The sequence below is a fragment of the Carassius gibelio genome, chromosome A8 (genome assembly GCF_023724105.1).
Source record: "Carassius gibelio isolate Cgi1373 ecotype wild population from Czech Republic chromosome A8, carGib1.2-hapl.c, whole genome shotgun sequence".
NCBI classification, from domain to species: domain Eukaryota; kingdom Metazoa; phylum Chordata; class Actinopteri; order Cypriniformes; family Cyprinidae; genus Carassius; species Carassius gibelio.
The window spans coordinates 2155436-2170575 of record NC_068378.1 but is presented as its reverse complement, the minus strand read 5'-3'; the positions used below and the strand labels follow the sequence as shown (position 1 = coordinate 2170575).

Below are 15140 nucleotides of genomic sequence, written 5' to 3'. Positions count from 1 at the left end.
GTTGGTCCTAAATGAACTTTCTTTCCTCTGGGAACAGAAGACCCGGACTGTACCCTTGACTTCCGGTCTCAAAACCTCCTCTTTTCCAGAGACTAACTGTTCTGTCGAACTCTCGCAGCATCTTCATATCATGAAGTGTCCTTCAGATGAGGGGTCTGGTTCTCTTTCTCTGTTATACCCATCACCTTCAGAGGAGTGTGTTCACCAGATTCTGCTGCACATCCTCTATTACTGTCTGTTTACTCCTTTTATTCTGTTTTTGAAGTCTGAATCGAAGCTGCGTGTCCTATGAAGGCCAGAAATTAACATGTCACATCTTTTGCCACAAACTCTTCTCACTTCTTCTCCATACTTCCTTATGTCTTCGCTTTCATTCCTGTGTCTGCTTTTTTTTCTTCACTTACAAATGTTGAAACCAGAAGTTCCCTTTCTTTGTGCCTCCCTGTTCCACCAGAAACAGTTCTTTCGCTGCTATAAGTAAGTAATGAAAGTGAGTAAATGATGACATCATTTTTGGGTGAACTGTACCTTTAATTCCCTTTCTACATTTGAAGATGCAATGCAAATGTTATTTTAGACCTTAGACTCCATACATCCAGAAACTAGACCTTCTGAAACCTGATTATAACCTCTCGAAAACAAACTACCTGGGTTTTATATCGCCAGTCTAAATACTCATTAATTAATTAATTGCCTCCTGCCTTCCCATCGTCCCGTGAGTGTTTCCCATCCCTCTGTGTGTGATGCGCGCGCGGAACCAAGACGCTGCGCCGTGTTTCCGCCCGGTCCGTGCACGCGCACGCTCACGCGCAGGCGCTCTGAGGCGCAGGACGGAAATGGCGATGTTCGTGAGTAATGCTGCTGATGTGTGCTCTGCTCGGAGCCCGCGGGGATCTGTGTGAAGGCCACGGCTGGTGAAGAGTGTGTGGAGCAGGTATGATCCTGACAGACTCTGATCATCTCTCTAGCTAGTGTTATCCTTCATCATCTCCATCCTCCTCTTCCTCCTCCTCCTCATCCTCAGGTGCAGTGATCATGGTCTGGTGAAGCACTCACTTCTGTGTTCAGTGTTGATCATCTGAACACACGTGTTTGATCAGTGTGCTTGTGTTGTGAAGGGCATGATGGTGAATGTGCTTCACATGGACCCTTTTCACACACATTTACACAGTTATTGATTTAGTAAATCTAACATTAGCTTTCTAGCTCTCTTTATATATATATATATATATATATATATCATTCATAACACTGATCTTTGTAAATGACCATAGAGTCATATACAGTGACTGTCCCCATCTAGCTCTGCTTTATCATGTTGATAATAACTCTGTTTTGGATCATGGATGGCTGTAGTCTTCTGTTCTGGAAGTTAATCGAATATGTTTTTGTTGAAACACTTTGTTTGCATTATTATAACTTATTTTTAAACTAGTAATTTAAAAGGATAGTTCACCCAAAGATGAAAACTAGCCTAGGTGTGATTCAGATGAATCCAGTCTGAGTAATAATCGTCCTGGCTCTTCCACGCTTTATAATGGCAGTGAATGGGTGTTATTTTTCAATAGTCCAAAAGAATAGTCCCTCTTTTCCTCACTTTCCCTCACGTTTAAATAGCTTATAAAGATGCCATGCACATTTTACTTTCACTTTCAGATAGTGATGATTCAGTGTCAACTGCTTGAGTGCAATAATAGACTCACTTTAGCCTGCATATAAACCTTCCACTCTTACTAACTACACAAATACACCATGCTCTAGGACAGGTGCTTCTGGTTCTGGTGTGGAAGCTGAATCCTCCTCATGGTCTTGTGTGTCTCACAGTAAGCGTCGTGTATTTGTGTAAGACAAATATCCCTATTTAAAGTGGGCTATTTTTATTACAAAAACACATCAATTCGCTTCAGGAGGACTTTATTCACCCCCTGGAGCTAAGTGAGGATGCATGCGCTTTATTGGACTTGTTTTGGACTATTGAGAAATAACACCCATTCACTGCCATCATAAAGCTTGGAAGAGCCAGGACGATTCTAACTCTGATTGGATTCGTCTGAAAGAAGAAACTCACACACCTGGGATGCCCTGAGAGTGAAGAAATCATGGGATTATTCTCTTCTCTTTAATCCCTGAATGCATGGTGGAAAACTACATTACCCATGATGCTGTTCAGAACATACCACCAATTAGAGAGTCACAGCTTCTTTAGCTCCACCCACTTCCTTGAAGTGCCACAAATGATGTGCATGTTTAGCAATAACTGTAAAATATATTGTTTCTATAATAGACAGTCAATAGCTTTAAAGGATTAAATTTTCTCCATTTTTTTTTTCAATTATAATTTGCAGGAACCTCATGGGATTGTAGTTTATTTCTCTCTCTCTCTCTCTCTCTCTCTCTGTCTCTCTCGCAGTGGATGCTGGGAAAAGTTTGAGAGTGGTGGTGGGTGAGACCTGAACTGTGTGAATACACTTATTTCTTAAAATTTGAGTTTTTCTTTCTTTCTTTTTTTCCTGCATGGTCTGGAGTTAGTTATTTTGAGCACCTTGAAGAAACTGCGCAGTGAGATGGCGTCTCACGAGGAGACGCCGTCGTTGTCACTGCGAAATGGTTTCAGGTGTGTACCCGAGGACGGCGTTTCGGTGGAAGACGTTCTCGTTTCCACTGGGGAAGAAGTCGGACATGAAAATATTGTGTCCGCTTCTCGTATGAACAAGGCTGTAGTGGTTTTTTTGAAGGATCATAGCCTTGTTAATCGTGTGATCGAAACTGGTCTTGTTATAAATGAAAACCTTGTTCAGGTTACCCCTTTGTATGCCCCGTCTGCTAAAATTACAGTATCTAACGTTCCGCCTTTTATTCCCGATGATGCACTGGAGCGAGAATTGGCACGTTTTGGCAAATTTGCGAGTGGTTTTAAGACAATCCCTTTGGGTTGTAAACACCCGTCCTTGAAACACGTTAAGTCTTTTAGAAGACAAGTGTTTATGTTTTTGGATTCTCCAGAAAATTCAATGGATGTGTCTTTTCGCGTGCGACATGACGGGAGAACCTATATGGTATATGCATCAACTGGGCATTTACGATGCTATGAATGCGGTGACTTTGGCCATAAAAAGTTTACATGCCCACACCGAGAGCAAGCAGTGGAGAGCGGGCCTGGTGTCTCAGGTGAGGGAAGTGTGTCGGAGATTTCAGTTCAGGCGGAGGGATCCACACCGTGTTTGCCGGTGAGTAATGATGATGCGGCGCCGTCCGCCACAAAAACTGTAGAGAAAGTTGCTATTATTTCCAATGGCAGAGATATTGATGTAAATGTAAGCCAAAAGGTTAAATGTATCAGGAATGATGTGCAGAACATCAGAGGTGATGAACAACCAGAAAATAATGTGATGCAGGCAGGACCTAGTTCCAGTAGTTGTGTGGAGGATGGTTGTATGCAGGCGAGTCAGAAAGCTTTGTGTTCCAGTAATGATGCAAGTGTAATCGATGACGTATCAGATGACAATGGTTCTATTGATTTTGATTGTGATTCACAAGCAGGTTCTGTGTGTGGACCTGAAGGCACTTCTCAAGATATGAATAAAGACTCCTCTTTTTATACATTAGAGGAAATCAATATCTTTCTTGATGACAGTTTTGGAAGACAAGTTAATATCAAAGATTTTTTTCCTGATGTGGAAAAATTTGAGAGATCTGTGGCCTTTCTTTATAAAAATGTAAGTCATGATCTGTTGAGTGAAAAGAAACGGTTTCGGTTAAAAAAACACATTACTTCTATTAGAAAATGCAGAAAGGTGGATAAAAAGAGAAAATTAGGAGTTTTTTTGTAAACAACTAACCATGCATCACGCGGTGTTCCTTTTTTGCTGCTCTTTTCTGTTCTGTCTCTATCCCTTCCTTACTTTATATATGGATTCATTGAGGGTGGGATCACTAAATATTAATGGAGGGAGGGATAGGCATAAAAGAGCCTTGGTGTCTGAAATAATGCATCAAAAAAAGTTAAATATTGTTCTGTTACAAGAAACCCATAGCGATGTTGATAATGAAGTCGAGTGGGGAATGTGGTGGAAGGGTCATTATATCCTTAGTCATGGCACAAATCTGAGTGCGGGTATTGCTTTTCTTTTTATGCCAGACAAAAGGATTAGCATTGTGAAAACAGAAGAATTTGTAAAAGGCCGTCTTGCTCTTGTCAAAGTTGTTATTGAAGGGGTCATTTTTTACTTCATAAATGTTTATGCACCAAACCTGGGACATGAAAGAATTATTTTCTTTAATATATTGAGTAATGTTTTAAAACAAGATTTTAGTGATGGAAATATTATTATTGGTGGAGACTGGAATTGCACGGAAAAGTTTACTGTTGACCGTGTAAATGAGGAGCCTCATATGCCTTCTTCTATTTCTTTGTCAAAATTAATGAAGGAAGCTGAATTGTTGGATATGTGGAGAATTAAACACCCAGCAGAGAGACAATATACCTGGGTTAAAATGTCTGACAATCGAGTCAGTGCTGCCCGATTAGACAGAATCTATGTTTCAGAGTCTTTTAATAATAGAATCATTGATTGTTGTATTTGTCCTGTGGGATTTTCTGATCACCACTTGGTGTTTATTTCAGTTAATATGGTACACTCTCCAAGAAAATCCTCATATTGGCACTTCAATGCTAAATTATTGCAAGATGTATCTTTTTGTGAATACTTTGTTACTTTTTGGAATCAATGGAGAACTAAAAAGGCAGATTTTGAAAATTTAAAGCAGTGGTGGGAAATTGGCAAAATTCATATTAGAACATATTGTCAACAATATACTGCATATTCTACTGTCATAGAAAGAGAAACAGTTAAAAGACTTGAAAAAGACATAGATTCTATAGAAACTGTTGCATTACAAAGAAATGATCAAACTATGATAAATAATTTGCAGCAGAAGAAGTCACAGTTAAGCTCTTTATTGAATGAAAGGGTGAAGGCAGCATTGGTAAGGGCACGGTTCACATCAGTTGCTGAAATGGATGCCTCAAGTACTTTCTTTTTTAATCTGGAAAGATCAGTGGCACAGCACAAACAAATGACATGCTTGCGCCTTCCTGATGGGAAAATAACCAACAATATTACAGAAATGCGTCGTCATGCTGTTGATTTTTATTCTTGTCTATATAAGGCTGATGAATGTGATTCTGATTGTGCTGCACAGCTGTGTCAAGATCTGCCAAAAATAGACTGTAAATCCAAGACTGCTTTGGAAGCTAGAATCTCTTTTCACGAACTCAGTGATGCCGTTGGACAGTTAAAACCTTGTCGTTCTCCTGGCATTGATGGACTGACTTCTGAATTTTATAAACATTTTTGGGAATGTATTGGTATGGACCTCTTTGGAGTATTTTGTGAGAGTTATAGAGATGGTTTTTTACCAACTTCATGTCAACGTGCTGTATTGTCTCTTTTACCAAAAAAGGGAGATTTAACTCTCCTAAAAAACTGGAGACCTGTCGCCTTGTTAACAACAGAATACAAGCTTCTATCTAAATGTATTGCTAACAGGCTCAAGAAGTATCTACATTTTATAATCCACCAAGACCAAACCTACTGTGTCCCAAAACGATCAATAATGGATAATCTTTTCCTGGTGAGAGATGTCTTGGATATTTGTAAATCATATAATGAAGAGATTGGAGTATTAACATTAGATCAAGAAAAAGCATTTGATCGTGTAGACCATAACTACCTCTTTAATTTACTTGAAAGTTTTGGTTTTGGTAAAACATTTATAAAATGGATACAACTTTTATATACTGGAGCTTCTTGTATGGTTAAGCTGGGTGGTGGCTTAAGCAGGCCCATTTCAGTTTCAAGAGGTATCAGACAAGGCTGTCCCTTATCAGGGCAATTGTACAGTATTGCAATTGAACCTTTTCTCCTTCACATACGAAAAGCTTTAACTGGCTTTTCAATACCTACTATGCCTCAGGTTTCAAGAATTATGGTTACTGCTTATGCTGATGATGTCACAATTTTTGTCAATGATCAAAATGATATTGATGTTTTAATTAAGACAATTGACATGTATGAAAAGGCATCATCGGCCAAAGTAAACTGGGAAAAGACTGAAGCCTTTTGGGCAGGTTATAGAGGGTTAAAAAGGTTTCCAAAACTACCCAGTAATTTAAACTGGAACACAAGGGGACTAAAAATTTTGGGTGTGTTTTTGGAATCTGAGGAGTATCAAAAACAGAATTGGGAAGGAGTATTGGAGAGAGTGTGCAATCGACTGTCGAAATGGAGATGGCTGTTGCCACAGATGTCTTATAGGGGGAGAGTATTAGTTGCTAATAATTTAGTTGCTTCTGCTTTGTGGCACAGATTTATTGTGCTACAGCCACCTGCTGGATTAATTCAAGAAATCCAAAGGAAACTAGTGACATTCTTCTGCTCTGGACAGCATTGGGTTCGTTCAGCTATTCTTTTTTTTGCCAGTTCAAGAAGGGGGGCAAAGTCTTGTGGACATCAAATCTAGACTTCTGGCATTTCGCCTGCAAGCTGCTCAAAGACTACTTTACACCAATGATATTGCTTGGCTAAATACAGCAGTTGCATTGTTAAAAAAGGCAGGAAATATGGCAATTCATAGACACTTGTTCCTAATGGACTTAAATGAGACAATTTTAATAGATCTGACCCCCTTCTACAGGTCTATGATGGAAGCTTGGAAAGTATTTTCTGTGTCAAGATCAGTTGAAATGAGTGCAGGTCATTGGCTTTTTGAAGAACCGTTGTTTTTTAATCCATTTTTGCCCTGTAGACAATTATGCTCCGCCAATGTGACATCACGACTGACAACAGCTGGATGTGTGAAATTGGGCCATCTTCTAAGTATCAGTGTAGACAATCTGAGTGAGAGAACTGGGATCAAATCTACTCGATTTTTGAAACAGCTCACTGACGGAATGCTTGGAGAACTGAATTTTGATCAACGATCATTCATTAAGAATTCTAATCATATTAATGAATGGAAAACTGGATCTGAATATATTTTTCCAACCTTAATGGTAACTGCTAATTCAGGACAATGGCAAGAGGAGGAAAACCTTATATTGTCCTTCAATACTCCTAAACTGGGCAGTTTTGAGTCTGCTGAGAAGACGGCATTATATGTGACTTGTGTCAAAGTAACCAATGCACAATTTTTGTCTGGAGTGACTTCATCTAGATGGACTGAATTTTTTAGAGATAATGCCTCCCCCAAAGGCTGTTGGCGGTCATTGTATAAACGCCCAATTGACAAACGAACAGGCGATTTGCAATGGAGAATAGTTCATGGCGCAATAGCAAAAAATAGACATGTGGTGCACCTCAATCCAAATACAACAGAGGGATGTCCTTTTTGTTCTGAAAGTGAAACTGTTTTTCATTTGTTTGTGCAATGTGCACGGCTGGGAAATTTGTTCACTGTCTTAACCCAATGGGCATCAGCCATAGGTGAAGATTTTTTTTATCACCTGTTTATATGTGGACCAAAATATTCAGTTAGTCATAAAAACGCTTTGGTTTTATTAAATTATGTGTTTGGTATTGCCAAGTTGGCTATTTGGAAAACAAGGAAAAATAAGATGTTGGGCAAAGACAGTTTAGATCCCTTGTTCATGTTTATGGGGTTGGTGAAATCAAGACTTAAGATTGAATATGCATACTATAAACTTGTAGGGTGCTTGCCAATGTTTGTAAATATATGGGCTGTAAATGAGGTACTATGCACAGTTAATGAAAATGATGATTTAGTGGTCAGTTTTTAACTATTTTGTTGTGATCGGCTAAATGTTTCAATTGTGATTTATGAATTGTATGAATGTAAAATTGTTACACAGTTTGGTTTTACCTATATGGTATAAATAAAGGAATTTAATCCTCTCTGTCTCTCTCTCTCTCTCTCTCTCTCTCTCTCTCTCTCCTCTCTCTCTCTCTCTCTCTCTCTCTCTCTCTCTCTCTCTCTCTCTCTGTGTCTCTCTCTCTCTCTCTCTCTGTGTCTCTCTCTCGGTGTCTCTCTCTCTCTCTCTCTCTGTGTCTCTCTCTCGGTGTCTCTCTCTCTCTCTCTCTCTCTCTCCCTCTCTCTCTCTCTCTCTCTCTGTCTCTCTCTCTCCCTCTCTCTCTCTGTCTCTCTCTCTCTCTCTCTCTCTCTCTCCCTCTCTCCCTCTCCCTCTCTCTCTCTCTCTCTGTCTCTCTCTCTCTCTCTCTCTGTGTCTCTCTCGTGTCTCTCTCTCTCTCTCTCTCTCTCTCTCTCTCTCTCTCTCTCTCCCTCTCTCCCCTCTCCCTCTCTCTCTCTCTCTCTGTCTCTCTCTCTCTCTCTCTCTCTGTGTCTCTCTCTCGGTGTCTCTCTGACTCTCTCTCTCTCTCTCTCTCTCTCTCTCTCTCTCCCTCTCTCTCTCTCTCTCTCTCTCTCTCTCTCTCTCTCTCTGCACAGCTGTGATCTCTCTGAAGCGCTCTCTCCCGGAGGTGTCCATGTCCTCGGGGCCGCAGCAGTCCGGCGGAGACACCTGTGTGCTCTCAGGGTCTGCTGGAGTGGATGGTCCGGAGCGGTGGGGGGCGCTGGGTGTTCAGGGGAGGTGTGCGGCGTACGTGTTGGCCCTGCGTCCCTGGAGCTTCAGCGCTTCCCTCATCCCCGTGGCTCTGGGCAGCGCTCTGGCCTACAAGCTGGAGGGATCTCTGGACCTGCTCGTCCTGCTGGTGTGTGCCACGGCCGTGCTGCTGGTCCACGGGGCGGGCAACTTGGTCAACACCTACTACGACTTCTCCAAGGGAATCGATCACAAGAAGAGCGACGACAGGACTCTGGTGGATCAGATCCTGACGCCGCAGGACGTGGTGATGTTCGGAGCGGCGCTGTACTCCGCAGGATGTCTCTGTGCCACGCTGCTCTACTTCCTGTCCACACTCAGACTAGAGCATCTGGCGCTCATCTACTTCGGAGGACTGTCCAGCTCTTTCTTATACACTGGAGGTCAATACGCTGATCGCTTTTCATGCATACGTTCAAGTTGAGAAGAGATTAACTCTCGATATACTGAATACTGTCCGAAAGCTGAATATGACTTGTTTCTAATCAGTATTGTCCGGTCTTATTTAAGCTTCTGCTGAATTCAGATAAAGACCAGTTCTCATTATTAACTAGTTGTTTATAAGCATGCATATAACCAGTGTATTGGCTGTTTATTAGCACTTATGAAGCACATATTAATGCTTTATTCTGCATGAGCATGTTTCACACCCCTACACTTAAGAAGTATCACTGAGCAGCAGATGAGGAGTTACTGAGGCCTCGATTGAGGCGTGTGTGTCCTGACGTGTTGTTGCTCTTGTCTCGCAGGCATCGGGCTGAAGTATGTGGCTCTGGGGGACGTGGTCATCCTCATCACCTTCGGTCCCCTGGCCGTGATGTTCGCTCACGCTGTGCAGGTGGGTTACCTGTCGGTGCTGCCGCTGGTGTACGCCGTGCCGCTGGCGCTCAACACCGAGGCTATCCTGCACAGCAACAACACGCGAGACATGGACTCGGACAAGCAGGCGGGCATCGTCACCCTGGCCATCCTGCTGGGGCCGGCGCTGTCCTACGTCATCTACAACCTTCTGCTGTTCGTGCCCTACCTGCTCTTCTGCATCCTGGCCACGCGCTACACCATCAGCATGGCTCTGCCGCTGCTCACGCTGCCCATGGCCTTCCCTCTGGAGAGACAGTCCCGCCGCCAGTGCTACGCCCAGATCCCGCAGAAGACGGCCAAGCTCAACCTGCTCATGGGACTCTTCTACGTGTTTGGCATTATACTGGCCCCCCAGGGAAGCCTGCCCTTACTGTGAGAGCACTACTGCTTTAAAACCTCCGTCCCGATGGTCTAAACCACTCTACACGCTTTCTATTGATGGGAAGTTCAGAGACTTTAATTTATTGTTGTTAATTCATGTTTTGGGACATGTTTCTCAGTACAGAGGCTGTCCAGAACATCAGGATCATGAAACGGACCAGTCTGGACATTCTATACAGTATAGAATACAGTATACAGTATATATATTTCAGATATAATTGAGGCCCTTTCTCAGTATTTCATGTTTTTATGAACATGTTGTAATGACTTTTTTTTGATTGTATGTTGTATAAACCCAGAATATCATCCCAGCATCATGTGTTCAGCATTAAATCATTCTTTAGTTACAGTGCCTCGGGGAAATAAAAGCCCTCCATGTCCTGAATCCACAAGAACGGGGTAGTTGTTTGGAAAGGTTTCCCAGCTGACATCGTTAAAAGACATATTTTCCAAATAAAGGATTTACCAAATGAAGTGTGTTTTCCTTCGTTGAGTGAGGTGTTCAGTGAGGATGTTACACAGAGAACAAATACAGCAGGGCAAGCCCAGTTCAGCTCTTCAATGCTTTTAAAGTGTAAAATAATAATGTGATTACTGGCCAATGCATAAGAGGAATAATGCTTATTACGGGTTCATATGAATGACATTACAGTGTGTGTGTGGCGGGGTCATGAGACGAGCGTCCAGCTGTGTGTGGACATGTGATGATGCTTTCATCAGTGGATGGACCATGGAAAGCCTGTGATGTCATCCAGATATTTAACCACTACAGCTGTTTTAATGTCAATTATCTTCCTGAAATATGGCTGAAGTTAGCATCGTAGTGCGGTGTGGCTCTGGAAAACCAAGCTTTATGACCCATTTGCTCCAGATGTAAAATGTAAAAGGAAGTTTATGTCAAGTTTATGTCTGCAAATAAAAAAGATGAACACGTTTATTTCCCCGATCTTTAAGGGTCCAGCATTTGTACCTGTTTTTTGACATTTGACGGTGAAATGGATGACAGCTTTTGTTGAAACTGAAGGTTATTTGGCTCATATTGCTTTCTACATTCACATGCCAGAGCTACAAACGTGGCATATTTCTGTCACATAATTATGAGTAGTCATCCACCTGAAACCGTTTCATTGCTGCAACTGAGACAGGTCTTACTGAACCATTTATACTCTTACTCATTGTCAGTTATTAGCTTGTATTTTCAGCTGTTTTGCAATAGTACAATCATATTTTGTAGAAGGTTAAAATAAAAGCTATAAGAACATGAAATTACCTAACATAGATAGATGGATAGATGCATACATAAACTATTTACTCTCTATAGAACACAAGATCCAGGGGGCGTGGTCAGATCCACCTCTAGGGGGTGGGGGTTGGTATATGTGAGGTGGGAGGAGTTGGATCTGGTTTAACCACGCCCCCTTCATCTTGTGTTCTGCATTGAGGACCATCGTACAGGGTGACCAAAACTGGACTTTCGGACCATTGAAAATATCTGTAAAAGCTCATAATTCAATGAACAATGGGCTGTGCAGCAGAGCACTGATTTGTGTCTTACAGCTGCTTCTCAATAAATTAGAATGTTGAGGAAAAGTTCATTTATTTCAGTAATTCAACTCAAATAGTAAAACTTGTGTAGTAAATAAATTCAATGCACACAGATTGAAGTAGTTCAAGTCTTTGGTTCTTTTAATTGTGATGATTTTGGATCACATTTAACAAAAAACCACCAATTCACTCTCAACAAATTACAATACCCGGACCATATATCGCAAACACCGCCGCTTCCGGGAACGCCGACGAACCCAAATCGGCGTGTTATTGGGAACAGGTGTCTTGTTGAGCGTGGCGATCACTGATTGGGCAATGCGGGGAAGAGGAGACACATGAATAGGGCATCAGAAACACAGGAAGTGGTTGGTGATTCCCAGTAGTTATTGTGGGTGCAACGGAGCGGAGGCGCGAGTTGGAGAGAGAGTGTATGGAGCACTGTGGAGCTTGGGCAAAGAGAGATAAACACACAGGGCTGAGTATACGAATATCTTTATTGGAGCATTGTGTTCAGATGCATTGTGTGATGTGGAGTTAACACACATTGAACATCTGCTAGGATTGCAGGAAGGAGATCGTGCTGCCAGTTGTGTCGGTTATCTGGAAGAGAAGTGGAAAGATCCAGTGTTTATGAAAGCGTGATTACACTGAAATATTCGAGTCAACAGTTATTTTGCAAGTGTTGAATATCCATATACCTCTTGTGAGTTGTGACCAGTGTGAGCGGCCCCACTGTAATAGGATTGGTGGGTGAGCTGGAACCAGCGAAAAAGGAGTCTGGAGCCTTGTCGTGGCTGTGACGTTTCCTCTGGCCGTCTGCTGCATCGGTGCCCCCAACGTCCAGGAACTAATCCCCGGTCCAATGTGGTTTTGACCCTAATTCACTGTGAGTGTGTGGAGTGCAGTGGGCTGGGAGAGAAAACCCTGTTGAGACGACCGTCTTTTATATACATGTCCGCTCGTGGCTTTGGACCCCTACTCCGCCGAGTGGTGACGTGTCAACAATAGCAAGTAAGGAACAGTGTGCATATTGTGGGGGACGACGACTGGGAGAAGTGTTGGCTGCTATATCAACATCCAGCTGTGTAGCCCTTGTGTATGTATACCTGTTTGTGGAGTGCTTTCAGAGGTTCGCCCTGTCTAGATCTCTGGTCCGTTGTCTGGAAGAGAGGAGAGGGAAGCGTTCGAGTCATTCCTGAGGTACATACCCGGTGGCACAAACCTACCTGAAGTCACCCAGCGTGGTGGCACCAGCTGAGGCCGTGGAAGGCCCAACGTGCAGCAACTTCAATCTGTACTCCTATCCACTCTTAATCAAATTTGAGAGGTAGTGCGTCCTTCTCCATATATTCACTGAAGCTAAGTAAATTTGTGAAGGAACTCTGTCTGTTACCAGTCCTACAGGTCTGAGCTTGAGGCTCTGAGTCGTCGTGGGAGAGTTTCCACGGTTGGAGGTGACCGTGTTCAGTGTTGGTCTGGGAAGTCTGCCCCGGTGAAGAAGACCACAGCTGTCGTGACATATACACCCTCTCTAGACTCCCGAGCTGAAAAGGGCTTAAGCCTGACGTCCACCTCTTCGAGGGTCTCTGAGTTGTATCCATTCAGTATTGTCACTGTATACCCACCTGCATGCCCAGAGCAAAGCTCCAGTTGCCCCTGTATGCCCATCTGTACGCCTCAAGCTAAGAGCCAGCGTATTGCCCTTGTATACTTACCTGTATGCCCGAAGTCAAGCTCTAGTTGTCCTTGTATACTCACCTGTACGTCCAAAGTAAAGACCCAGTTGTCCCAGTAATGTGTCTCATTTCAAGTTGTGCACATTTGTGCCGTGAAAATGTGTTGCACAGTACGAGCAGGGAACCTTCAACCAGTTGATTTCTAATGGGAACCCCCCGGACTGTGTCTTCTTTACCGTGGGGAATGCAGAATGAGATTTCTACCGCAGGGCACTCTAAAATGTTAGAACCAGCAGCCTTAGTGTATACAGTGTGGTTGTGCTTCGGGTGATCCTTGAAAGTGTCCCAGCGCTAGGTCCTTTCTGATGCCGTCCCCTCCACTCTCTCCCACTTGTGCACTTTCTGTACCGTCCTGTATAAACATTTACATTTAATCATTTAACAGACGCTTTTATCCAAAGCGACTTACAAATGAGAAGAACAGAAGCAGTCAGGTGTACAAGCGAACAACAACAGGATACAAGTGCCATGACAAGTCTCAGTTAGTCTAGTACAGAACACATAGCCAGGTTTTTCTTTTTTAATATGAAAGACAAGAAAAGAAGGAAAAGTGCTAGCATTAGTTGGTTAAGTTCTGGTGAAAAAGATGAGTCTTAAGATGTTTCTTGAAAATGAGTAAAGACTCAGTTTGGATTGAGATTGGGAGGACATTCCACCAGCTGGACACAGTCCAGGAAAAGGTCCATGAGAGTGATTGTGAACCTCTTTGGGATGGCACCACAAGGCGTCGTTCACTTGCAGAGTGCAAACTTCTGGAGGGAACAAGATTTAACCAGTGAGTTTAGGTATGTTCACAATGTTTCACAATAACTTTGATATTGTGAAATATATTTAACTGAAAACTGAATGCAAAATAAACACACAATATTTTCACTTTACAGTTCAGTAACAGTGAGGTTGGAAACAAAGTGGACAACACTATTCATTAAACACTTATTTAATGTATTCAGATGAAAATGTACAATATTAACAAATTATTCACAAGCAGTGTTTTCAGAGCCCCCAGTTACACTGTTTTAATCAGAACACTAACATTACAGTGTAGTAAAACAAGTCCAATCAAATTCAGTACATTTTTATTAAACTAAGCACAACCAAAACCTATCACAAAAGGTCAAAGCATCTCTAGCAGAAGTGACAGTGCAATGTAGCAGAAGAACAATTTCTTACCAATGTTTCAAGAATAAACTGGATGCTCGATGACTCTACAAGGGGAAAGAAGAAATGGTTTACTGAAAAGTTCTTAAAAAGCAGGATTTCATATTATACCATTTCTTTAAACCACTGGTTCTCAAACTTTTTATACCAAGTACCACTTCAGAAAATAAATATTAAGTTCCACCATAATGACCAACATTACATTTCAGCAGCGTAGTAGACCAAACTATTCAGCTACAGCTCTACAGTTAAAAAATGAGGCAGTTTTATTCTAATAAGAATATTTATTGTTGTCAGACACTTTACCATGGTAAATACAGTTTGAACATTAACACTACAACTGTGCTTACATACACAGGTAAATAAAATAAAAAAGTTTAAATTAAAATGTAATTTTAAATGTAATTATGTAACAAAAGTTACAAAACTGTACTGTACTTTAACTCTGACATACTTAAATGTGCAAAAAAAAAACTTACTCAAAGATTAAGTTAAAATATATTAACATTAATTAGTTTAATTTAGTGATTCACCTGCATAACAACTAGAGGGGGCCTGACACTTTGAGAACCATGGCTTTAAACAATCCTTTTATTTATTTATTCATTTTCATTAATTCATTAAAATTATATTATTTAAATACCGACATTTGCACTTGTATGTTTCAGAAAACACTTTGAAACTATTATAAGAATACAAACATATATAACACACCTAATGCATGGGATACATATCAGGAAAATATGGGAAAATCTCTAAACCATCTCTAAATCTCTCTTACCAGCAACACATTAGGTGAGCACCTAAATTGATCAGCTGTGATAAAGCAATGCAAAAAT

At 41.6% G+C, this 15140-nt stretch overlaps 1 protein-coding gene across 3 annotated transcripts; it reads left to right on the top strand.

Annotated features, from left to right (window-relative positions):
* The first annotated feature begins 751 nt into the window (after positions 1–751).
* On the top strand, positions 752–10329 carry LOC128019190 (ubiA prenyltransferase domain-containing protein 1-like). Of its 3 annotated transcripts, none has more exons than XM_052605287.1 (3): positions 752–934; positions 8464–9000; positions 9367–10329. In XM_052605287.1, exons 2-3 carry the CDS (start codon positions 8502–8504, stop codon positions 9852–9854), a joined length of 987 nt encoding a protein of 328 aa, XP_052461247.1. In that variant the 5' UTR covers positions 752–934; positions 8464–8501; the 3' UTR covers positions 9855–10329. The 3 variants fall into 3 exon arrangements, with proteins under 3 accessions (XP_052461247.1, XP_052461248.1, XP_052461249.1); XM_052605288.1 differs by having other exon boundaries at positions 871–1024; XM_052605289.1 differs by lacking the exon at positions 752–934 and adding an exon at positions 1106–1127.
* The last annotated feature ends 4811 nt before the right edge of the window (positions 10330–15140 follow it).